This window comes from Pan paniscus, chromosome 1 (genome assembly GCF_029289425.2).
Source record: "Pan paniscus chromosome 1, NHGRI_mPanPan1-v2.0_pri, whole genome shotgun sequence".
NCBI classification, from domain to species: domain Eukaryota; kingdom Metazoa; phylum Chordata; class Mammalia; order Primates; family Hominidae; genus Pan; species Pan paniscus.
In genome coordinates this window covers 211,395,534-211,421,902 of record NC_073249.2, presented here as the reverse complement: position 1 = coordinate 211,421,902, position 26,369 = coordinate 211,395,534, and the positions used below count along the sequence as shown (strand labels likewise).

The window sequence follows — 26,369 nt, the reverse complement described above, 5'->3', positions numbered from 1 at the left end:
GTGCAATCACAGCTCACTGCAGCCTTGACCTGCCAGGCTCAAGTGATCCCCCACCTCAGCCTCTCAAGTAGCTGGGACTACAGGTGCCACCACACCCAGTTAATTTTTGTATTTTTTGTAGAGACAGGATCTTGCCATGTTGCCCAGGCTGGTCTCAAACTCCTGGGCTCAAGCAATCTGCCTGCCTTGGCCTCCCAAAGTGCTGGGATTACAGGCATTTTTTTTTTTTAAGAGACACGCTTTTGCTCTGTTGCCCAGATTGAAGTGGCATGATCTTAACTCGCTCCAGCCTCAAACTCCTGAGCTCAAGCAATCACCCCAAAAAAATGGTTAAGATAGTAAATTTTATGTTATATGTATTTTGCCACAATTTTTAAAAAGTCACATAAAACTTGTCTTTTTTTAGAAATATAGTTGAGGAAACTGTCCACTATATCATAGGCACTCACTCAAACCCTTTACTCAGGCTGTCAAGATCACAGTGTCCCCTTTAAGACAACCAAGGGAAGAAATGTGTCTGGAGTCTCTATTCCTGACTTCTGTCTTGCAAATACCAGATATAGAACTATAGAACACCAGATTCCATGGATCTTGAAAGTGATCTTTTTTTTTTTTTTTTTTTTTTTTTGAGACAGAGTCTCGCTCTGTCATCCAGGCTGGAATGCAGTGGCGCGATGGCTCACTGCAAGCTTCGCCTCCTGGGTTCAAGCGATTCTCCTGTCTCAGCCTCCCAAGTAGCTGGGACTACAGGCGTGTGCCACCACACCTGGCTAATTTTTTGTAGAGACGGGGTTTCACTGTGTTAGCCAGGATGGTCTTGATCTCCTGACCTCGTGATCTGCCCGCCTCGGCCTCCCAAAGTGCTGGGATGACAGGCGTGAGCCACCGCCCCTGGCCAATGATCTTATTTCCAATGGCGGCTGGAAAGCATAAAAAATGCGCAGGGCCACCTCTAGCAAGTAGCTATCAGTATTCCATTTTATGTAATTAGGCAACTGAGACTGAGATAAGTTAAGGGGTTTCACCCCAGACAGAGGCTGACTGGGACTTTGACCTACCTCATTTTTGAGTCTACTATTACCAATGGCTGGGATTTTTCCATGTTTCTTTACATCTGCAAAGTGATTTTATCTCTAAAATCAGTCGTTGTATACCTTAAATTTTTAATTCACTTGTACATTAGAGAACTGTAGAAAGCTGCAGGACATCCTAGGATGTATTTTTGGAATCCAAACTTTTACTTTTCTTCTCTCCTTGTGTTCCCTCTCTATTTTGTCCTAGTGTTATCATTTGTACTTCTTGCACTATGGCAAATCCTTTTCTAGAATCAAAGAAGCCATCAGAAAAATACCAAATAGACACCAAGTCATGGGTAATGAAATCCATGGAGATGTTTACACCTTCCAATCCAGTAATTTCCTAAGAAAATAATTCAAATGCAGTCAAAAGCTTTCTATATGAAGACACCTGTGGTTGTGTGAGCCAAAAATTAGATATCACCTAAATGGCCGACATTAGGAAAATGGTTTAGTAAATTAGTGCATGTCATGAAAATGGCCCATTATAAAGCCATTTGAGCTAGTGATGATGAAGGCCATGGAGATCTGGGGAACTGCTTAAGGGATAATGTTAGCTGAGAAAAGCAGACTGTGCTCATGGGCTGGAATCCAAAAGGAAGATGCAACAATGAGATGGCTGTATTATAACATTCTGAATTATTTTCTTTTTTAGGTTGCCAGATTTTTTGTCTTTTCCATTTTAAAATCTAGACTCCCCAAAGGCAGTGCCAAGCTTGGAAAACAGAGAGGTCCTGGCAGGACTTGTGCCCCACATGGCTCAGCTACAGAGCTACTGAAGTGGAGACACTGACGGAGGCCTTCCGGGATGAGGTCTTCTGCAGTAGGGCTCGTGGTGGGTGGGGTAAGGCGGAGCACAGAGGGCTACTCAGGAAAGAAGGCATCTAACAAGAGCTTTGGTTAAAAAATATATATATATATATTTAACTATGTATACATACTGCAGAAAAAAAAAAGAAATTTTTTAAAAAAGAGGCTGAAGTTGGAGTAGGAGTGATCCAGAGGGTCCCCTGCAAAAACACTCCTGGAGAATGTGACTGTGATCCAGGCCCTGATGCCATCAGGGAGAACGGTCCTGGTGAGAGAGACAGCAAGTGCTGTGGCCGCAACGCAGGCAGGTTTGCATGGCTGGATCTATGTGACTGAGGGAAGTCACGGTTCACCCAGAGGAGCTGGGGGCCCATCTGGCAGGAACAGAGGTGGCTCTGGCAACCCCATAATAGTAACACCAAAATCTATTGACCTCTTACCCCACACAGCTAAAGCTCAGAAACCATTGGTCATTGGCATTCTCCCAGCTGATGTGAGGGGCGCGGAATTCTGCCCCATGTTTTTTGCCTCTCAACTATCCCACTGCTTCTCACAGAGGCCCCCAGCCTCCAAAGGGGGGCCTCTTTGATCTATGAAATCCATGTTTTTCTCTAGATTTTGTGGTTCATCGCTTCTGGTTGTTTTCTTGGTAGAGACTCCGGAATCTGCCCCAGGTGTCTGGGAATGACGTGAAGCAGCACAGCAAGGAGGCCTGAGGCGTGAATGTGATGGTGCTGGGTCTGCCTGGCAGCCTGTGGGGGCGGAGGGATGCCTAAGCAGGGGATGCTGTTAAGAATGGCCAGAAGAGACAGGGTGAGCAGAGAGGCTGAGAAGAGACAGCAGATCAGAGCAGGGGGTGTGGGGGAAAGGAAAGAGGGGGTCAGGCGGGTCGCTAAGGCAGCTCCATTCACGTGTCAGCCTCAGCCCACAAATCTGATGTGAAGGCCTTGCCTAGGGTGTTCTGCACTGTATGCATGGCTTGGTTCTTGGAGAGCCTCGGTTCTTAGAGAGCCTCATTAATGCAAAACTCCCCGTAAGGCAGGACTCATTCCCCACGAGAATAAATACACAGTAGGAGGAGATGTTCCCTCCGCACAGAAAATCCACAACCACTGCAGCATATTGTCATTGCTTTCTGTCTTCTCAGCCCGATCTCTCAAATCCCAAAGAGGGGTCACCCCAAAATTGACGGCTCAGCCTCAGAGAGGTGGCTACTTGGTTGCCTATCACGCCAACGTTGCACACCAAAGTTATCGACTTCAATGCATATTTTTCAGCCCTGGTGCTGTTACCTCCTAATGAATGGGTGGATGACACGTTGGAGGGTTTTAAAATTATTATTTAAAAATGATTTTTAAATTATTTATTATTATATTTAAATTAAATTATTATTAAATGATTTTTAAATTAAATATTTTTAAATTATTATAGTGAGTTATAAAATAGCAATACAAGAGTCCTCAAAACCCAGGACAGGTGTTCTGATGCATGTAAACAGACCCCTCGCCAGGCACTAGTGAAGAACGGGGACCTTTCTATTTCTGCTCTCAGCTGACGTGGCGCCACCATGTGGTAACTGCGTTAAGCACCAGGTCACGCAGCCTGCGGAGGCAAAGCAAGGACCCGACTCCAAAGGGATATCTTCATCACTGCATGCTGGCTTTGAAATCTTGCTGTTTTCTGTGAGTTTTGTTTCAATGATGGAAATCTACATTATGCCAAATTTGGCTCATATTTTTTTTTATTTTTTATTTTTTTAGAGACAGGTGACAGACTGGCTCTGTCACTCAGGCCGGAGTGCAATAGTGTAAACATGGCTCACTGCAGCCTCGACCTCCAGGGCTCAAGCGATCTTCCTGCCTAAACATCCCAAGTAGCTGGGACCATAGGCACACACCACCAGGCCTGGCTAATGTTTTAAATTTTATTATAGAGACTGGTCTCAAACTCCTCGTCTCAAGAGATTCTCCCACCTCGGCCTCCCAAACTGTTGGGATTACAGGCGTGAACCACCACAGATGCTTTTGTATGGTTCTCCTTTACATTCAAATTAGAATCCACATGAGATGCAACCAGACTGTGGGCTCTGTGCCAGGCTGGGGGCCTGGCTGCAGGGTAGGCCTGGCCCTCCCCTCGGAGCTGACCAGGGGATAAGCCCATCTCAATACAATGAGACAGTGCTATGGTAGGGGAGGGACAGAGGCTGCAGGAGCACAAAGGCCAGCTAACCCTGACTTTGGCCAAGAAAGGGGGTGTTTAGGGAAGTGACAATAAATTGTAACCAGAAGGATGGATGATTAAGAGTCAGCCAGGTGCCAGGCACGGTGGCTCATGCCTGTTATCCCAGCACTTTGGGAGGCGGAGGTGGGAGTATCACTTGAACAACAGTTCAAGACTAGCCTGGGCAATATAGTGAGACCCCCATCTCTAAAACAAAATAAGTAAAAATGAATTTTAAAAAAAGAGTTAGCCAGGGGAGCAGGTAGAAGAGCAAGCAAGAGCCTGGACATCCTGGGAAGGCTGGGCCGTGCTGGGGACTCGGAGCATGCCAGGCTGGTGAAGGTGAAGTGGCAGGGGCCAGGTCACCAAAGGCCTTGGAAGCCCTGCTACTGAGTCCTAAGAGTGACAGCAGATATTCACGTGACAAAGGCCCTCCCTGCTGTTGAGACTGAGACTGGATGGGACATGGGAGGAGCACAAGACCGACTAACTGTCCAGAAAGTAGGTATGCCTGCTCAGCCTGCATTCCTAATTCCCTTGCCCTTTCTGTCTTTCATTTGATTCATAGGAGAAAGAGGGACCGGAGGCTCCGAAGGAAGAGCATTGCTGGACCACACACTGTGGATAAGACAGGAGGTGAGGCAGAGCAGGGTTTCTACAGCCCCGAGAGTGGCAGCCTTCCTCACTTCCTGTTACTGTTGTCCTGAGGGAACTGTGCTGGCGACAGCGGGGTGGGGGACTCTCATGTGACACTGGGTCCTCCGGGGTGGGCGTGGAGGGCAGGCTGGGTTTTCAGTTATTAAAATGAACCAATCACTGTACACACACCAATTAGTGCATTAAATATTATTAAAGTTGCCCGGGCACAGTGGATCACGCCTGTAATCCCAGCACTTTGGGAGGCCGAAGTGAGCAGATTGCTTGAACCCAGGAGTTCAAGACCAGCCTGGGCAACATGGCAAAACCCTGTCTCTACAAAAAAAAAATAGAAAAATTAGCTGGGCATGGTAGTGTGCACCTGTAGCCCCAGCTACTCAGGAGGCTGAGGTGGGAGGATCACCTGAGCTTGGGAGTGGGTTCTGTTATTTTCCCCATTTGCTGAGCTGTCTAGAGATGAACTGGCCCAGGGCTGTGTGATAGATAGGTCAGTAGCCCATCCAGGGTTAATCAAGTGTTCTCAATCACTTGTGGTCAAGTTATGGGCATGGGTCATGACAGTGACTTAATACAGTTCATGTCAAATTATAAATTCCAGGAGACTGAAACTCTGTTTTTCCCCTATCCCCAGCACCTAACGCACAGCCTGGTATATACAGCTGGTGCTCAATAAACACTTACTGGGTGAATGATGTGACCAGAGGCTGCTCTCCTAGGTAGCCTCCACCCAACTCCACCAACGTGGAATAGGGATGGGGCAGTTGGATGTGCACAGGAGAAACAGACCACAGGTGCCCATGTCACAGCTGGACGAGCTGGACAGCGCTATGGTATAACAGTGCTCACTTCTCTGGCAGATCAGGCTGGAGGCAAGGAACTGATATACCTTCTGAATGTTCCAGTCCGTGGAGAGCCTAGGGCAGAGGGGACTCCCTGGGACAGAATTTCTAGCGCTCCCTGATATTCCTGTCATGACCCACAAACTAGGAACCCCATGTTTGTCTCTCTTCCCTCTTTTTTTATAAGAAAATCAGGTAACACTGTAATAGGAGTGAAGTTTAAAATTAGAGCATACAGCAAAACTACAAAGAATCCAAGTAATACATTTAAAAAACAAAACAAAAATAGAGACAGGGTCTCGCTGTGTTGCCCAGGCTGGTCTCGAACTCCTGGCTCAAGCAATCCTCCTGCCTCGGCCTCCCAAAGTGTTGGGCATGAGACACTGCACCCAGCCCAAGTAATCTTTAAATGTTCCTCGAACCCCCACAACTACGCTTTTGAAAATTCCAATATTTAAATTCTTTGGTTTCTCCATGCAGTTTAGCTGTGGCCACCCTTTCTCTGGGATAGTGGAAACGGGGTCTAGTTGATGGAGGTCAGGAGAATGGTGACAAGAAAAATAAAAAGAGGTTTCTCCTCTCTCTTCTGCTTTCTTTTTGCCAAGTCTTTGGAATTGAAGCTGCCAAAGTTACTCGAGCCCATGATGCCACTGTGCCATGAAACAGAAGGCTCTGACCTCTACAAAGCAGACAGAGCAGGGCCTGCTCCAGCCAGACAGAGGTGCTGCGAAAAAGGGACCATGTGTGGTACCCTCTGACTGCCTGGAGAGACCTCATGGGCCCTGTGAGGGGCAGGCTGGAGAAAGAAGCAGGTGGCGGCTCCCTCCCCACCAGACCCACCCAGAGGGAGGCTGAGGAGCTGCTTACCCCCACCACAGGCCTGGATGAAAAAGAGCTTGGGCTTCCCTCCCAGGCTGGGGCAGCTGGTCCCATTGAAGATGTTCACAATCTTCTCGACCGACACAGGGCATCCATCTGTGCCGTAGACAGCCCCTGGGAACTGCAGGTGGCTGGCCTAGAAGACCAAGAACCCTGGTTACAAAACCAAGAAGTTGGAGTAGGAATCCAACAGCCTGTTCAGAGGTTTTGTGGGAGCCAAGGATTTGGAAGGTCAAAGCCAGGGGCACGAGGCTGATTGAGACAGAGCAGGTTGGTTCTGGAAAGACCCTGGTCAGCATCTGGAAAGACACCTTGACAGCAAGGGGTCGCGTGTCAAACTCATGTGCCTCTAGGGGCCAGTGTGCCTGGAGAGTGCTGGCTGCGGCCTCTAGACCAGTGGTTCTCAAAGTTTGGCCCCTGCAGCAGCGGCATCAATATCGCTTGGGAACTTGTAAGAAATGTGATTCCTGGGCCCCACCCAGACCTCCTAATCAGCAGTATGGTCCTCCAGGCCCCTCTGACTGAGGCAGCTCAACGCTGAGAGTGGCTGCTTTAAATCAGTTCAGCTCAGACCTCAAGGGCATGGAAATCACCTGGAAACCTTGTTGCTGGGCGGACTCGGAATGAAGAGGTCCAGGGTAGGGCCTGGGAGTCCACATTCTTCACGAGCTCTAGGGACCATATTATGAGAGAAAGGACCAAAGGGAAAGCCCTGCCCAGCCACAGGCTGGAGTTTTACTGGCTAAAGATGCTGGCCTCGTCAGGCCAGACCTTTGCGATTTGTCAAGAGAAACTAGAAATCCTGATTTTTATGTGAAATTTGCCAGTTTTCAAAACACCGTGCAGACCACAGGGGGACTCCAGGCCCCAGCTTGTAACTGTGATCTGTCCAACTCCTCAACTTAAAAGATGAGGAAACTGAGGCCCAGTAAGGGGTAAGGGCTTAATCACAATGACAAATACATAAGGGGCCAAGCCCCCAGTGGGCCTGGTGTCCTGAGTCCCACCAGCAGCAAGGGGCCTGGGGCAGTGCCTCACAGGACAGAGACAGGAGCTGAGACAACATGTGTGCTGTACCTGCCTCTGAACAAACTCTGGGTGCAGGAGCTTCGTGAGCAGACCTGGTCTCTGCCCTCCCTCTCCCAGAGGGCTTCTCCCAGGAACACCGACCTGCCCAGGACGGTGCAGCCAACTCCTCAGAGGACCACATGGCTCCCAAGAAAACAACAGGAGGTGGGCAGGGCCCCACAGCCCTTTTCCACAAAGCCAAGGGTGTTTTGGACACAAGAAGGGACATGGCCCCTGCACAGCCTCTTGGCACGGCCAGTACCCAATGTCTGCCCAGGGAGCAGTGGGAGGCTTCCTACCTGACAGCCATGAGAGAGAATGACCACCACGCAGCAGTCCAGAGCACCGTGGTCCTGCCGCGCCAGCTCCAGCAAAGCCAGCACCATTTCCTACAAGAGAGGGCTGCAGGTGAGCCAGAAGCACAGATAGGTCTGGATGCAGACTGGGCCGTTCCTAACAATAAAAGGGCCCAGCCTGGCCAGGCATGGTGGTTCACGCCTGTAATCCCAGCACTTTGGGAGGCCAAGGCAGGTGGATCATTTGAGGTCAGGAGTTCGAGACCAGCCTGGCCAACATGGTGAAACCCCGTCTCTACTAAAAATACAAAAAAAAAAATTTAGCCAGGCGTGGTGGCACACACCTGTAATCCCAGCTACTCAGGAGGCTGAGGCAGGATAATTGCTTGAACCTGGGAGGTGGAGGTTGCAGTGAGCCGAGATCGTGCCACTGTACTCCAGCCTGGATGACAGAGTGGGACTCTGTGCCCCCGCCCCCCCCAAAAAATAAAACAACAAAGGGCCCAACCCAAAGGCCTGGGCAGAGCACTTTCTCGGCTTCCCAGGGCCAGTACCGAAGTGCTGACAGTCCCAGCAGTCGTAATAGCCACCATTTTCGGGGAGAAGGTGCTACGCTTGGGCACTGTTCATCTAACCCCCAAAACAACCCAAGGAGGCAGGTACTATTCCTGCTTTCCAGACAAGGAAACTGAGGCACAGGAGGTCACACAGCAGGTGGCCGAGAGAGCCAGTCCTCAAACCCGGACTTCTGCGTCTGAACTTGAACCTGTAGCCGCTGGGCCGTCCTACCTCCCATGGTCCTCCAGATGTAAGGGCTCGCCTGGGGAGTCAGCTGGCTTTTGGAGTCTCTCAAAAGATACTTCCCCACCCGCTGCCCCCCACCCTGTCTCCCTCCACAGATAGTGAGTGTACCTTGGCAGTCAGGTCGCCCTTCACCTCCACCATGAAATGCAGCGAGGAGAAGCGACGCCGCAACTTCTCACAGTCGATGTTGGAGCCAGTGCGGGTGCGGAGCCCGGACTCACGGCAGAAGTTCACATTGTTGATAATGAGGCAGTGGCCACAGGGCTCCATGCTCAGGATGTAAGCCTGCCAGCACAGGGACCCACGTAAACCCGGGCTCTCCCCACGCTCCCTAGAGGACAGTCTGGAGAGGTGGGAAGAAAACGGGGTCTGCCCTCCCGCACAAGGAGTAGCAGGGTCTCCACCCGGCATTCCAGGGCAAAAGAGAAGCAACTGCAGGGAAGACTAGCACTAGAAGGTGACCCCCCCATCTTGGTATTAAGGGAAGGGAGCTGGTAACCTGGAAATCCAACAGCCATGAGCATTCATCCCAAAGGACCTCACGGGTCACCTAGGCCAGGAGTGTACCTGAGAACTCTGTCAGCAGAACCATGCCCAGGCCACCTGGAGGCACCCAAGGCTGCTCCCTCCCCAGGCTCAGTCCCCTTGTAATTCTCTCAAGGCAGCCTGTTCTTTTGTTGATGGTACTTATCACTATTTCTATTTATATACTCATTTGTCTAACTTCTCTCTCGCCTAACTGACTGATGGCTCCTTCCCAGGTGGCCCCAGCACAGAGCATGGGAGCCACACAATAAATACTTGTGAATGAGAGAGTGGCGACTTGGTCTGGATCCCGATGCCCGCCCCTCATCAGGTCTGCCCTGCTTCTGCTGCCAGCTTTGCAGATGAGGAAGCGCAGAGATGAACAATCTGCCCCAGCAGGCGCTGGGCCGGAGTCAGGGAGGCTGGGACCAGACCCCCACTGCACTGCCTAGGGTTGGGTTCCCTGGGCTCCTGACACGCCTGCAGGGAAGGACCTGAGGGGTGGGGAGGGAAGGGCCCAGAGCCCGAGCTACTGGCCCAAATTTCATGGAGACTCACCAAATCTGCATTTCCCCTCAAACTCTCAAGAGCACCTGAAGAGGCAGAGAAAGAGAGAAACATGAATGTTGGGTTACAGCAGAGGAGGGGCAAGGGGCTCTGTGAGGACAGCCCCCCAAGAACAGAGCAGCGAGAACTCAGACCCTCAGACTCTGCTGGTGGGAGAGCCACCTTGGAGATCTGTTTAGAGGTTTCTAACAAAGTTAAACACACACCTACCCTCTGACAGCAAGTCCACCCTCAGGTATATATCAAAGAGCAAGGAGTGCAAACGGGCACAAAAGACTTGGCCAAAATGTTCCCTGAGGCCTTATTCATCACGCCCCAACATGGAAACAACCAATCTAACAACAGTTTGGTAGATATACAAATTGTGATACAGCCACACAAGAGAACATTACACAGCCTAAAAAGGAATGAGCTACTGATGATACAGGAGACAGAAAGAAATTATTTAGGCAGATAGTGAGGGTAAAACAGTCCTCGGCAGAATTTCCCTTTTAACAAAATCCCCAAATCGTTTCGTTTCTTTTTTTTCTTTTTTTTTTTCTTTTTTGAGATGGAGTTTCACTCTTGTCGCCCAGGCAGGAGTGCAATGGCGCTATCTTGGCTCACTGCAAACTCTACCTCCCAGATTCAAGCAATTCTCCTGTCTCAGCCTCCCAAGTAGCTGGAATTACAGGCACCCACCACCATGCCCGGCTAATTTTTTTGTATTTTTAGTAGAGATGGGGTTTCACCATGTTGGCCAGGCTAGTCTCAAACTCCTGACCTCAGTTGATCCACCCACCTCAGCCTCCCAAAGTGTTGAGATTACAGGCATGAGCCACTGCACCCAGCCTCAAATCATTTCTTTTCTAACAAAGAGCAGCCTGAAAAATCAAGCTGCAGACATAGATAAGCAAGCTGGAAGCTCACATGAGTGAATGCCAGCAGCTGTGCCAATAGAAAAGGGCTACCAGGGGGCCAGGTATACTCAGCAAGGAGGCTCTATCTTCCCTTTTGTCACCACAAGACAGTAAAGAAGTAGGCAACATGGCACTGGCCAGGTAGAGAACCCATCTGCATAACACAAGATTGGAGTGGGGCTGGCCAGCTTTTCGCACCACATGCAAATGGCACACCTAGCCCTAACCAGTTTTATGCATCCTATGCAAATGAAACACCTGGTCTGACCAATCTTTGTGCCCTTTGTAAATCAGACACCATCTCCTCAGGCTCATCTTTAAAACCCCTTGCATTTCATTGCAGAAACAGCAACCCATTTCACTGGGACCCCTCTCCCTGCAGCAGAGAGAGCTCTTCTCTTTCTTTCACCTATTATACTTCCACTCTGAACCTCACTGTATGTCCGTGTCCTAGTCTTCCGTGGCTGTGAAGACAATGAATCTTGGGTATTTACCCCAGACGAGTGACACCGCTTCACTGATACACGCAATGCGGGATAACCTTGAAAATGTGCTGCGTAAGGCCAGGTGCGGTGGCTCACGCCTATAATCCTGGCGCTTTGGGAGGCAGATCACCTGAGGTCAGGAGTTCGAGACTAGCCTGGCCAACGTGGTGAAACCCCATCTGTACTAAAAATACAAAAAAAAAAAAAAAAAAGAAAAATTAGCCAGGCGAGGGGGCAGGCGCCTGTAATCCCAGCTACTCGGGAGGCTGAGGCAGGAGAATCGCTTGAACCTGGGAGGCAGAGGTTGCAGTGAGTCGAGATCACGTCATTGCACTCCAGCCTGGGCAACAAGAGCAAAACTCCATCTCAAAAAAAAAAAAGAAAGAAAGAAAACGTGCTGCGTGAAAAAAGCCAGACACCAGAGAGTATAGAAATAGTGTGGTCTCATTGAGAAGAAATTCCAGAGCAGAAAGAGGTGAGAGAAGGTCAGGAGAGCGGATGCTCACTGTCTGCGAGTCCATAGGGGCCCAGCACACAGCAGGTCCTCAGGAAATACTTGCAGAATGAATAAATGAATAAAGATGATTATTTTCCATCAACGTCAAAAGAGTTTTCATTTCCGTTAGCAAGAAGTTGACTGGCCACCAGCCTAAAAGGTTATGAGATGTTTTTTCTTTTTTTTTTGAGACAGAGTCTCACTCTGTCACCCAGGCTGGAGTGCAGTGGCGCGATCTTGACTTGCTGCAACTTCTGCCTCCTGGGTTCAAGCGATTCTCCTGCCTCAGCCTCCCACGTAGCTGGGAGTACAGGCACCTGCATCACGCTTGGCTAATTTTTGTATTTTTAGTAGAGATGGGGTTTCACCATGTTAGCCAGGCTGGTCTCGAACTCCTGACCTCAGGTGATCCACCTGCCTCGCCCTCCCAAAGTGCTGGGATTACAGGCATGAGCCACCACGCCCGGCCTACATTTTTTCTTTTTTAAACAAGGAGAATACAGTGGCCACCTCCAAGTTGCAGTGGAGCCCATACTCCTGTTTCAATAACAGTGCCATTCCTTGCTTAGAACAGGTCTGAACTATTCTGCCAGCTTAAAGGCCACAGCAGAAAAGCACTCACATCCCATTCACATCCCATTTTTAAAGTTAGAAATGGTTTTACCTACCCTGAAAATTCCTATTCATCCACAGACTTCATTCTGAGAACATTTGCTCATTTCCAAAATTCCACTGTACCCCAAAAATATAACTACTATCCACTACTGAGGAATTCACTCATTCCCCAAATTAGAAATATCTATTGATAAAGCAAAATGACTGCTCTCAAGAGGCCAAGGGCTACAGGTGCCCATGGAGGGAGCAAATCAACCAAGGGGTGCCCAAAGAAAGAGGGAGAGGAGACACTCCAGGCAGAGGCCCCGGCATGAGCAAAGGCAGGGAGGATGCAGAAGCATGGCATGTTCAGGGCCCCTCAAGTTGGGTGACATGGTCAGATACAAGGTGCATGTGACCAGTTTCTCCTGAAATGGCCACTCCCATGGGGACAATAAACACACATGGCTAAGTGTGTGCAAAAGAATCAGTCTTCCAGCCTGAGTCACTGGGCATGTGCCCAGGTCTCCAACACAAACAGAAGAGGGCAAGCACATCCTCTCTGCCACCCAAGGGAAAGAAGGGGTTTCGTCCCTCCGAACCTATGCTGGAATCACCCCAGAAGTGGCAGCAGAAGAGTTCCCACAAGGGAGTGCCCCAAACTGTCCTAAGATGGGGCCAGTTGGGATTCCAAAGAAAGAAGAAATAAATGCCAGGGCGATCTGGCCAAAGCAATCCTCGAGGTGCGGAGGCGAGAAAAAAAAACAGGTGTCTACCTAGGTTTGGTCCATAGTGAAGAGGTCAGGGTAAGGAGTTTATATGAGGGTTTAAGGAATTTGGCTCAGGGCCAGGGCTGGTTTCTTTCAGTGTTTTGGGTGATAACCTAGATACCTTTTTGTTTTGTTTTGTTTTTGGAGACGGAGTCTCACTCTCTTGTCCAGGCTGGAGTGCAGTGGTGCAATCTCAACTCACTGAAAACTTTGCCTGCTGGGCTCAAGTGACCCTCCCTCCTAAGCCATCCAAGTAGCTAAGACTACACCACCACACCTAATTTTTTTTTTTTTTTTTTCAGACAGAGTCCCGCTCTGTCGCCCAGGCTGGAGTACAATGGCACAATCTTGGCTCACTGCAACCTCTGTCTCCCAGGTTCAAACAATTCTCCTGCCTCAGCCTCCCAAGTAGCTGGGATTACAAGCACACACCACCACGCCCAGCTAATTTTTGCATTTTTAGTAGAGACAGGGTTTCATCATGTTGGCCAGGCTGGTCTCAAACTACTGGCCTCAAGTGATCCATCCGTCTTGGCCTCCCCAAGTGCTGGGATCACAGGCGTGAGCCACCATGCCCAGCCTACCTAGATACCTTTATCAATGCCTGAGAATGTTTAAGGCCCAGGTTTGGGCTCAGGTCTGCTGGGAAAAACCTGTAGCTGGCTGGGTCACAGGGTGGTCAAAGCACTCTGTGATTTTCAATCAGGACACAGAAAGAAACAGGGGAACTGGGGGACCCAACAGAAGGGAAGATGCCCTAGGACTGGCCCTCCCCAGCCCTTGGCAATTTAGAAATCACAGAAGGAAGCAGAGCTGACCAACAAGACCCAAGGCTCACTCAATAGGAGGCCCCATGTGAAGTCCCTCCACACACTGCCTCACTTACTCCTCAGAGCAGGCCCTTCAGCACAGAAGTACTGGCACGCATCCCCATTTGCCAGAGGGGAAGTGGGGGCTCAGAGACCCTGAGTTGTAATGGGAGGTGAGCACAGCCACCAGCCCCAGAGCAAAGAGACCAAGAAGCCAGGTAGGGCTGAAAAGCCAACTTCTACTTTCAAGGAAGTTCCAACCCAGGCAAGGCATGAGCAGAGAAAGCCACTGATGGTTGAGTTCACAGGTCAACTTGACTAGATCACAGGGTACCCAAATATTTGGTTAAATATAACAGTATTTCTCAGGGTGCCTGTGAGAGTGTTTTGGGGATGAGAATGCGATGTGAATAGGTAGACAGAGTAAAGCAGATGGCCCTCCCCAGGAGGGTGGGCCGCATCCAATCCGTCAAGGGCCTGAATAGAATGAAACAGTGGAGAATGGGAGAATTTGATCTCTCTCTGTCTCACTACTTGAGCTGGGACATCAGTCTTCTCCTGCCTTTGGAATGGGACTTCTACCATTGGTGCTCCTGGATCTCAGGCCTTCAGACTCAGACTGGAACTACACCACCAGCTTTCCTGGTCTCCAACTTGCAGATGGCAGATCTTGGAACTTCTCAGCGTCCATAATTGCATGAGCCTGTTCCTTGTAATAAATATGTTTTTAGATAAAGATATATATATATACACACAAAGAAAAATGCATATATCTTTCTATATATATCCGTGTGTGTATGTGTATATATATAAAACAGAGGCCCAGAGACTCAACTACTTGTCCACTGTGACACAGCTGCTAAGTGTTGGAGTTGGGCTTTGAACCAAGTACCTCGGACTCACTCCATCACTGCCTCATAAAGGACAAATGGCTTGGCCAGGTGCAGTGGCTCACGCCTGTAATCCCACCACTTTGGGAGGCTGAGGCGGACAGATCACGAGGTCAGGAGATCAAGACCATACTGGTTAACATGGTGAAACCCCGTCTCTACTAAAAAAAATACAAAAAAATTAGCTGGGCATGGTGGCAGGTGCCTGTAGTCCCAGATACTCGGGAGGCTGAGGCAGGAGAATGGCGTGAACCCAGGAGGCAGAGCTTGCAGTGTGCGGAGATCGCGCCACTGCACTCCAGCCTGGGCAATAGAACAAGACTCCGTCTCAAAAAAAAAAAAAAAAAACGAACGGCTCATTCTCTTTCTTGTCTGTGTATATGTGCCATTAATCATTAGCTCATGCAAATGTTTACTAAGTACCTGCTGAGTTCTAGGTGTTGGGGATGCAGCATTGAACAAAAGATGCTGTTTTATACACATACACACACCCCCTATTGGTTCTCTTTCTCTGGAGAATCATGAGAACACAGCCACCAACAGTTCTCCCAGCCCTCCCGGGCAAGAGGCCCTGGCTGGAACAAGCAGTTACACACAAGGCATCACGTCTGAAACTAAGAAAGTTCCTTCCATTCTGAAGGAAAAGGCATTTTCCTTTGAATATACAAAGACAAAGCCACTCTCTCTGGTGGGTCCCCTAATGATGCACCTCTAAAGCACCGTGTTCAGCTTCATAGCACTACCCACAGCCGTGAATAAAGACCAAATTAGGCAAGCATGAACTGAGTACCTGCCCCTCTCCACCTGAAGGCAAGGACTGGGCATCCTTGTTCGAAGCTGCATCCCCAACACCTAGAACCCAACAGGTACTTAGTAAACATTTGTGTGAGCTAATGAGTAATGGCACAAATCTAGGGACAAGAAAGAGAATGAGCCATTTGTTCTTCATGAGACAGTGATGGAGTGAGTCTGAGGTACTTGGGTTCAAATCCCAACTCCAACACTTAGCACCTGTGTCACAATGGGCAAGGAGCTCAGAGTCTCTGGGTCTCTGATTTCCCCATCTGTATTACAGGATAATAGGAGCAACTACCAACCTCATAGGATTGTGATGACACCTCAAACAATTAATACATGTGAGGCACATAGAACAATACCCGACACACTTGACAACTCAATAAAACTGATGTGTCCACATTATTATTCATTGACACTCATGCTCAATGAATATGTATGAGTGCAGTGTGTGTACTCAGCCCCACCACACTAACCCTTTGGGCCAGATTCTTCTTTATTGTGCAGAGCTACTCTGTACACTGTTGGGTTTTGGCAGCATCTCTGTCTACCCACTAGATGCCAGTAGCACCCACCCACCCTCAGCTATAACAACCAGATTTGTCTCTAGACATTGTCAAATGTCCCTTGGAGGTCGGGGAAAAATCGTCCCCAGTGTGAAACACTGACCTACAGCATCCTTTCCTGTATTCACTTATTAAAGGCTCTGCTGCTGGCCCTATTCTTGCTCAGCCAGACCTTCCCATACATATGAATACACAGCTCTTCCTTTGTGGGTCACCATGAAACCTACCTTGGGAAATATTCCCATGCAGTACTCTGGAGTCTAAGGCCCAGCATCTAAAAAGGACATCTCTCAGCAGCTCATGGAAAATGGGACAGTCGCTCTATTAAGCCAGAAGACCTAGGCCCAAGTCCTAGCTCTGTACTGGAACTCACTTTGTGACTGTTGCTCTCAGAACCCAGTTTCCTCCCCTGTAAGTAGCATATAATGACAGATGGGCTTGCCATGTCTACCACGGCACAGGGTGGTTTTGATGACCTGAAAAAACACTGTGTATTCTACAAAGTGATATTCACATTATTTAAAGTGATCTTGGGCCAGCCGTGCTGGCTCATACCTATAATCCCAGCACTTTGGGAGGCTGAGGCGGGTTTATCACTTGAGGTCAGGAGTTCAAGACCAGCCTGGCCAACATGGGGAAACCTTGTCTCTATCAAAAAATACAAAAACTAGCCAGGCATGGTGGTGCACCTGTAGTCCCAGCTACCTGGGAGGCTGAGGTGAGAGAATTGCTTGAACCTGGGAGGCAGAGGTTGCAGTGAGCCGAAAACACACCACCGCACTCCACCCTGGGTGACAGAGTAAGACTCTATCTCAAAAAATAATAATAATAAAGTAAAAATAAGTGATCTTACTATTGCTGTTGTTATTTACCCTTCAGAATTAAGCTCCTACTAGGAATAAATATTCACAACAAACAGGAAATAAAACACCTTCCAAAAAAACAGGAAGTTTCAAATTCTGACTGTTGGTCCTAAATGACTCACGTTGACATTTCCCAGAACCAAATAACAACAGATGAGCTTTGTATTCTGCCTGCCTCCTTTACAGGATAGTAATGCACATGGCCAATTCCAGAACCAGTCTTCTTCCTTACACTTCAAGCAAATGCAGCTTCCTACCCTTATCATGTTTGTCTGTTTCTTTGCTTTAGTGGATTGCCCAAAAATCACCATTATGCAGCAAGTACTCAATAATGTTCACCATTACTATTATGAATATTAACTCTGATACCATGCAATGGTCCACCAGGCACCCATGAAACAGGAAGTGCTAGAGCTCCACACGCTGCCATGGGAACAAAGCCCCAACTGAAAACAACCCACATGTCCATCAATAGGAAAATGGTTAAATAAATTGTGGATTATTCAGAACAGGAACTGCTGCCATCTAGAAATTAAAAAGAATGAACTACTGATATGCACAACAATATGAATGAGTTTTGGTGAATTTTTGTTGAAAGAAAACAGCACTTTTTACCCATCACACAGGAAAAAATGTCAATATTCACTGTTGGCAAGAATGTGGGAAAGTGGTCACCTTCACTCGCAGTTGGTGAGATTATAAAATGACACAATTTGGGCCGAGTGCAGTGGCTCACACCTGTAATTCCAGCACTTTGGGAGGCCGAGGTGGGCAGATTACTGGAGCACAGGAGTTTGAGGGCAGCCTGGGCAACACGGTAAGACCCTATCTCTACAAAAAATCTTAAAATTGGCCAGGCATGGGCTGGGAGTGGTGGCTCACACCTTTAATCCCAGCACTTTGGGAGGCTGAGGCAGGTGGATCACTTGAGGCCAGGAGTTCAAGATCAGCCTAGGCAACATGGTGAAACCCCATCTCTACTAAAAATACAAAAATTAGCCAGGCATGGTGGCGGCTGCCTGTAGTCCCAGCTACTTAGGAGGGTGAGGCAGGATAATTGCTTGAACCCAGGAGGTGGAGGTTGCAGTGAGCCGAGATTGCGCCACTGCACTCCAGCCTGGGTGACAGAGCGAGACTCCCTCTTAAAAAAAAAAAAAAAAAAAAATTGGCCAGGGATAACACGCACAGCTATCCAGGAGGCCGAGATGGGAGGATTGCTTGAGCCCAGGATATCAAGACCAGCCTGGGCCACATGGTGAGACCCTGTCTCTACAAAAAATACAAAAAAATTAGCCAGGCCTGGTGGCGCACACAGCTACCTGGGAGGCTGAGTGGGAGGATCGCTTGAGCCTGGGAGTTCAAGGATGCAGTGAGCCGTGATCATGCCACTGCACTCCAGCCTGGGCCACAGAAGACCTTGCCTCAATTAAAAAAAAAAAAAAAGACACAATTTTTCAATTTCTTTTTTCTTAGAGATAGGATCTCACTAAGTTGCCCAGGCTGGCTGTGAATTCCTAGGCTCATGTAGTCCTCCTGCCTCAGCCTCTCAAGTAGCTTGTCCTACAGGCTCACACCACCACACCTGGCTAAAATGACATATTTTTGAAGTATAAGTTGGTAGCATCTATCGGACAGGAACAAGTACCCTTTAACACACAATTCCATTTCTAGAAATATCCTGCAGTCAGAACTAGACGCACATGCAAGGCTCACTGCAGAAATAACACAATGTCCACCAGCATGAGTCGGATCAATGAGGTGTGTCCCACAAAGCACACATGGGGCTACCCTGCAGAGCAGACAGAACAGGTAAGCCCGGGCTGCAGCCCTGTCTCCACTCCTCACTAGCTGTGTGATTTGGCACAAGTCATCTCCCAATCTGTGGCTCACTTTGTCTAACAGCAAAGCACCTGCCTTACAAGAGAGATGGAGAGATTAAATTAGATCATTTATGTAAGCACTCCGAACGGTGCCTGGCAAATAGCAATTACTCAATAATGTTCACCATTACTATTATGATTATTAACTTTGATACCATGCAATGGTCCACCAGGCACCCATGAAACAGGAAGTGCTAGAGCTCCACACGCTGCCATGGGAACAAAGCCCCAACTGAAAACAACCCACATGTCCATCAGTAGGAAGATGGTTAAATAAACTGTGGATTATTCAGAATGCCATGTAGAAATTAAAAAGAATGAACTACTGATATGCACAACAATATGAATGAATTTCAAAGATATAATGATGAATGAAAGAAGCCAGGCTCAAGAGTATATAAGACTATATAGGATTTATATTGAAGTTCAAGGACAAGCAAAAGGGATCTCTGGCGATAGAGATGAGAACGGTGATTACCTTGGGAAAGGGGAAGTGGGAAGAAATGGAAAGAGAGTCAACGGTCTTACAGGACCCCGGAATGTTTTCATCTTGATGATATGGGTATTAGTTACCTGTGGGTATGCATAGGTAAAAATCACCCAGCTTACTCTTGGGATTTATGCATTTTATTGGATGTAGCCGTGTGACCTTTGGCAAAGTGTTTAATTTCCGTGAGCTTCAGTCAGTTTCTCCATCAACAAGGATGGGTCTAATGATACCTGCCTTGCAAGGTTGCTATAAAGGAAGAAGGTAAGGGTAAATACTTTGCAGATGTCTGTTTGTATGGGGCAGATACAACTGAGGCCTTTCTCCTGCCCCCAGACATGAGGTAGTCCAGGCTACCCACCCAGACTGAAAGGCAAATCCAAAACAATAGATGGCTCTGGAAACATTGATCAAAACCTGGGGCCTGCTATCTCAAAGGCAGGAAAAAAAACAAAAACAAAAACAAAAAACCTGGGACATCCAAAACAGACCTCAACACATGCTTTTCAGAGGAGGGGCTGCCAAGATTCAACCTCCTGAAAACCTCCCAGAATTTTGCCATCCCTATGAACATTCAGAAAGACAATGCTAAAATTAAATTCTGAATCTCAGCCCACCCAGCTGTACTCATAGTGAGTCCCAAATGACTACGTGTCATGCCCACCCACCAATCACTCTCTTGCTACTTACCGACATCACCGAATCCTCCAGAACCAATGTCCACTGGTCTGGGTGTTTCCGGTCTGAGAACCTCTGGTTTGCGAATCTCTGGTCTGAGCACCACTGGGGTAAGGTTTTCTAGGGTTGGCTTCGACAACTTTGCTGCTTGCCTGTTAGTTCGCAGAAACGAAGCCAGCATGTCCTGGCCTGTGTCCTCTAAGCAGGAGATGAACAAAGGAAGAGCCTGACTCCCTCGAGTCTCCAGATCTATGATCAGCTGCCTGGCCTGATCCCGCCGAGATCCAGAGCCTGCCCGCTGTTTGGAAAGAAAGGCAGGATACTAATTATCCATGTACTTTTATATGGCTCTCACCTTGTCTCCCCATTTCCCAGCTACTGTAAGTCTAAACAATCAGGCACGTGGGCAGCAATGGAGCTGCAGGTGCACTGAGTGTGTGCCATTTACCAGCCTTTGCTGATCTGTTCATTATTTTGCAGGGCAAAAGATGCCCAGCACTATGCTAAGTGCTGAAAATGCTGCCATGGACAGTCTCAGTCCTTAAGGAGCAAATTTCTAATGGGGAATGCAATCAGACAAATCAGCAATGACACAACAAGAGACAAGTGCCCAGAGGGAAGCACATGGGGCTGAGGATATCAGGAAGTGAATAGCGAATTCAGAGTCTTATGAGGTGGGAGGTAGATAGTGGCAAGGGACAAGGCCTTTGTGTGGCCAGGCCAAGAAATTCATCCTGAGACCTGTCAGGTGCCACCAAAGAGTTTTTTGGTTTTGTTTTTGTTTTTGTTTTTTTTTTCTTGAGACGGAGTCTCACTCTGTCACCCAGGCTAGAGTGTACTGGTGCAATCTCAGCTCACTGCAACCTCCAACTCCAAGGTTCAAGCGATTACCCTGCCTCAGCCTCCGGAGTAGTTGGGGTTACAGGCACGCACCACCATGCCTGGCTAATTTTTTTTTTATTTTTAGTAGAAACAGGGTTTCACCATGTTGCCCAGGCTGGTCTTGAACTGACCTCAAGTGATCCTCCAGCCTTGGCCTCCCAAAGTGCTGGGATTATAGGCATGAGCCATCGTGGCCAGCCATCGGTTGTTTTTTTGTTTGTTTTTTGAGGAGTCTTGCTCTGTCACCCAGGCTGGAATGCAGTGGCACCATCTCAGCTCACTGCAACCTCCACCTTTTGGGTACAAGTGATTCTCCCACATCAGCCTCCCAGGTAGCTGGGACTACAGGCACCCACCACCATGCCTGGCTAATGTTTGTATTTTTTGGTCAAGACAGGGTTTCACCATGTTGGCCAGGCTGGTCTCAAACTCCTGACCTCAAGCGATCCACCAACCTCAGCCTCTCAAAGTGCTAGGATTACAGGCGTGAGCTACCATGCCCGGCCACCAAAGAGTTTTAAGAATGGAGTGACAGAGACAGATATGGCCTTTCAAAAAGTCATCCAGGGGTCAGAGTGAAAAATGGAAAGGAGTGAGCCATAGCCAGATCAGGAGGCAGCAAAGATGGTGCAGCTAGAATAGAGAGAAGTGAAAGGACAAAGCAGAGATACAAAGAGGGAGGGTCCATAGGACATGGGCACTGACTGGGGGGACTGTGAAGACAGAGCAAGGGTCAAGGTTGACAGGCAGGCCAGGCACAGTGGCTCATGCTTGCAATTCCAGCACTTTAGGAGGCTGAAGTGGGAGGATAGCTTGAGCCCAGTTCGAGACTAGCCTGGGCAACACAGTGAGACCCTGTCTCTACAAAAAATAACAAAAAAAAGCCAGGTATGGTGTCACGCACCTGTAGTCCCAGCTACTCAGGAGGCTGAGGCTCCCAGGAGGATGGCTCAAGCCCAGGAGATAAGGCTGCAGTGAGCTGTGATAGCACCACTGCACTTCAGCCTGGGCGACAGAGCAAGACCCTGTCTCAAAAAAAAAATTGAGAGGTGTCAGGATGGTGGGGTCAGTCACTAAGAAGGAAGAGTCTGGTTATCTGCCACCTGTCCTCAGATACCCAGCACTGGACAGGTTCTCAGGATCCACAGCGATAAGATGGCACCGTGTCCTCAACTATCCTACAGCAGCACTGTCTATGAGAACCTTCCGTGATGATGGAAATATTCTTGGTCTGTATTGTCCTATTTGGTAACCATATATCACATGACCATTAAGCACTTGGGTAGTACAACTGAGGAACTGAATTTTTGTGGGCGAAAGATTACCCAGGTGCCGAGGCAAGAGACTGAAGCCACAAACTGTTTCAGTATAATAAAGAAAATAGTTAGAATAAGAATAGTCATAATACAAATTAGGTATAGAGATGATCATGGACAATTATCAATCATTATTATAAACATTATTAATCATTAGCTTTTAATATTACTCTTTGTTGCATTGCTAATATAACTTAGGAATAACCGGCGGGTATAGGGTCAGGTGCTGAAGGGACATTGTGAGAAGTGACCTAGAAGGCAAGAGGTGAGCCCTCTGTCAGGCCCACATAAGGGCCGCTTGAGGGCTCCTTGGTCAAGCGGTAATGCCAGTGTCTGGGGACACACCCATTACTTAGCAGACGGCGAAGGGGAGTCTCCTGCCAGGCGCGGTGGCTCACGCCTGTAATCCCAGCACTTTGGGAGGCCAAGGCAGGCAGATCACAAGGTTAGGAGTTCAAGACCAGCCTGACCAACACGGTGAAACCTGTCTCTACTAAAAATACAAAAAAAATCGCTGAGCGTGGTAGTGCACACCTGTAATTCCAGCTACTCAGGAGGCTGAGGCAGAACAGCTTGAACCCTGGCTGGGCGCGGTGGCCCAAGCCTGTAATCCCAGCACTTTGGGAGGCCAAGGTGGGCAGATCACGAGGTCAGGAGATTGAGACCATCCTGGCTAACATGGTGAAACCCCATCTCTACTAAAAATACAAAAAATTAGCCGGGCGTGGTGGCGGGTGCCTGTAGTCCCAGCTACTCGGAGGCTGAGGGAGGAGAATGGCATGAACCCAGGAGGCGGAGCTTGCAGTGAGCCGAGATTGTGGCACTGCACTCCAGCCTGGGCGACAGAGCGAGACTCCGTCTCAAAAAAAAAAAAAAAAAAAAGGAAAATAGCTTGAACCCGGAAGGCGGAGGTTGCAGTGAGCTGAGATCGTACCATTGCACTCCAGCCTGGGCGACAAAGTGGGACACCACCTCAAAAAAAAAAAAAAAAAGAAAGGGAGTCTCCTTTCCTTGGAGGCGTCAGGGAGCACTCTGCTCCACCAGCTTCTTGTGGGAGGCTGGATATTATCCATGCCTGCCCGCAGTCATCCGGAGACCTAAACCCCTCCCTGTGGTGCTGTGCTTCCATGGTCACGCTCCTTGCCCACTTTCATGTTCCTCCCGTACTCCTGGTTCCTGTTTGAAGTTCATAGATAGGGTAGAAGAAATAGTGAAAGTCTTAAAGTCTTTGATCTTTCTTATAAGTGCATAGAAGAAAACGCTGACGTATGCTGCCTTCTCTCTCTGCTTCGGCTACCTAAAAGGGAAGGGCCCCCTGTCCTATGATCAGTGACTTGCTTCACCTTATCAATCACTTAGAAGATTCACCCTCCTTACCCTGTCCCCTTGCCTTATATCCAATAACAGCGCAGCCAGGCATTCGGGGCCACTACCCTGTCTCCGCGTCTAGGTGGTAGTGGTCCCCCGGGCCCAGCTGTCTTTTTTTCTATCTCTTTCTCCTGTGTCTTTATTTCTACGATCTCTCATCTCCGCACACGAGGAGAAAAACCCACAGGCCCTGTAAGGCTTGACCCTACCAATTTTTAGTTTTATTTAATTTTAATTACTTCAAATTTACCTTTAACGACATGTGGCTAATGGCTACTGTTGGGAACAGCACAGACCTGTAGTGCCACTGAGAAGGTAAGTCTCACTAGCAGAACAGTTGGCTACATGCAAATAGATGGTGGTGTTTAGGTTTCTCTCCACATTTGCTGAACACTCCAGGAGGTCAACACTGTGTTAAATGCATTGTTTCATCTTTTTCTCCCTCAATAACTTTATAGAGTTAAATTAGAATTTCCCAACTTTTTAGGGTAAAAAAATTTCAGGGAAACTGAGTCATAGGGTTTTTCTGTTTGTTTGGTTCATTGGTTGTGGTTTTTTACAACTTGCTAATATGTAACAAGGCCAGGATGAGAGCCCAGATCCAACTGGTTCCAAAACCTGCCTGTTTTTCAGCCATACTGAATGGCAAAATGGCAACCTGTGGTTCCCACAAGGTTCTTAAAAAATTTCTGAATTTGTTGCTAACATTTTAAGCCAGGGAATTTGACAGAGGAATCAAGATTTTCAGCTTCTTTTTTAAGATGTGAAAGCTGGGCCGGGTACAGTGGCTCACACCTGTAATCCCAACACTGAGGCAGGAGAATCACTTGAGGCCAACAGTCTGAGACTCATCTAGGCAACATAGCAAGACTCCTATCTGTACAAAAAAAAAATTTTTTTTAATTAGCCAGGCATGGTGGCATGTGCCTAAAGTCCCAGCTGCTCTAAAGGCTGAGGCAGGAAGACCACTTAAGCCCAGGAGGTCAAGGTCGCAGTGAGCCATGATCTCATCCCTGCACTCCAGGCTGGGCAAGAGTGAGACCCTGCCTCAAAGTAAGTGTAAGATGTGGCAATACTGGGCCATTTGTTGATATGGCCATACTCAGCTGGAGACGGAGGGCAGTGCAAAGGCTATCCACTATGACGCCCATCCATTGGTCCTCCATGGGCATTTGAGCTTGTGATCCCCGTGAACATTCCTGAAGGCAAGGACTGTGGCCTCAAACCATTACTGTTCCCCAGTAGGGGCCACACAGAAGTCACAAAACTTATTTTATTATTAATGAATAATTACTCATATGATACTCAATTATTTAAAGACTCTTTCCCTGGGCCAGGGCACTGGCCAGGGATATCCAGCCAGCCACTCACACCTACTGCACCTCATGGTAGGAAATATCTCCTGCATCCTCACAGGCCTGTGATGAGGGTCAAATGAGACAAAGATGGGAAAGTGCTTTTAAACAAAACCTCAAATGTTTGACTTTATTATTCTCCATTCTGCATCAGGTCCCCTCATTTCCAAAACCTCTTAACAAAACATAAACTGAACACAGAAGGGGCTGGCCAAAGAGGGCAGGGCACGCTGAGCCCCCGCTCTGTGCCTGGCACTACAGTTTCACATCCGTTATTTCATTTAGTCCTTATGACAGTATTATTCTTATTCCCATTTCACAGCCCAGAAACTGTGGCTCAAAGAGGGTAAGTGACTGGCCCAAGAACACGCTGCCAGGCAGCCTGATGCCAAAGTGGGTTCCTGAAACCTCTATGCTAGAAAAGTAAAAACGCACACGCCTCCTTCCTCGCAAGTATTAACGTAAATTAAAATGGAGACCAACCATGAAGAATTCCTGAGCAGACAAAACCAATCAGGTATCCTAAGTGACCTAAATCTTGCTTAAACTGCAAACATAAGCAAAATTTAACTTGGGTCATATCTGATAAATGCTTATGTTAGAGAGAAATAAAACTTAAGACCAGCCAATCATAAGCAAGCATAAGCAGTCAATTAACAGACCTTAAAAAAAAAAGGCAATTTTGTAACTGCAAACCAATCAAATAATTTCTTTATTTTGCTTCCACATTTTCCCAATAAATAATTGCCTCTGACGTTTTGTCATTGCAACACTAAACCTCTTTCAGTCTGATGTTCTCCAATTCATGAATTGTTTCTTATTCAAAGTTTTCAAGATGTGTCTCACATTTTTCCTTTACACAAGAAACACAAGCACTAACAGTGTACGCTGACTATGGCATGGAATCGCTTTAGCGAACACCCGACTAAGAGGTGTTTGGGATTCTTTGGCTCCGCTGAGGGGTTTGAAGCCACAGGGAAAGCTAGGCTCCCGCACAACGCCTCCTCGAGGGGCGTGGGGACCCGGCCGTGCAGCGCGGGGACAGGGGGCCGGGGGCGGGGGGCGCACCTGGATGTCCTCGATCATATGGGGCCTGAACAGCTCGCGGCTCAGCAGGGCGTCCCAGAGCTGGTCCACCTGCAGCTCTTCCACCAGCCGCAGCCGGCACCGCCGCAGGAGCCGCCGATCCGCTTCGTCCATGGCGAGTAGCCAACTAAGACTCCAGGCCGCCTCAGTCCGCTTCCGGGCCTCGGCCGCCCGCCCCAGTCCCCAGGACCCGCCCCAGTCCCCAGGACCCGCCCCCGCCCCAGGGCCTGCCCCCGCGTCACGGCCCCGGGTCAGTCTTCACTCCCCACCGCCTCCGGACGCAGCTCCAAGGCCTCGCCCCGCCCCCAGGAGTCGCTCTTGCGTCACCGCCCCGCCCTCAGGACGCACCTCTGCGCCTCGCCCCGCCCCCAGGGCCAAGCCTCCCATCACCGCCCCGCCCCAGAACACG

The 26,369-nt window shown here is 48.6% G+C and overlaps 1 protein-coding gene across 2 annotated transcripts in view; it reads right to left on the bottom strand.

Moving 5' to 3' along the window:
- The window catches only part of CASP9 (caspase 9), a 34,598-nt gene extending 8,426 nt beyond the window's left edge, over positions 1 to 26,172 (bottom strand). The window contains exons 1-6 of one of the 2 annotated variants that reach the window (XM_003806257.5): positions 25,943 to 26,170; positions 19,966 to 20,251; positions 9,733 to 9,767; positions 8,758 to 8,934; positions 7,849 to 7,938; positions 6,470 to 6,617 (exon numbers count right to left, since the gene is read on the bottom strand). In XM_003806257.5, coding sequence (XP_003806305.1) covers positions 6,470 to 6,617; positions 7,849 to 7,938; positions 8,758 to 8,934; positions 9,733 to 9,767; positions 19,966 to 20,251; positions 25,943 to 26,074 — 868 coding nt within the window. In that variant the 5' untranslated portion in view covers positions 26,075 to 26,170. Of the gene's footprint in view, positions 1 to 6,469; positions 6,618 to 7,848; positions 7,939 to 8,757; positions 8,935 to 9,732; positions 9,768 to 19,965; positions 20,252 to 25,942 lie in introns of both variants that reach the window. The other variant, XM_034955994.3, reaches the window with a different exon arrangement.
- Between the last annotated feature and the right edge of the window lie 197 nt (positions 26,173 to 26,369).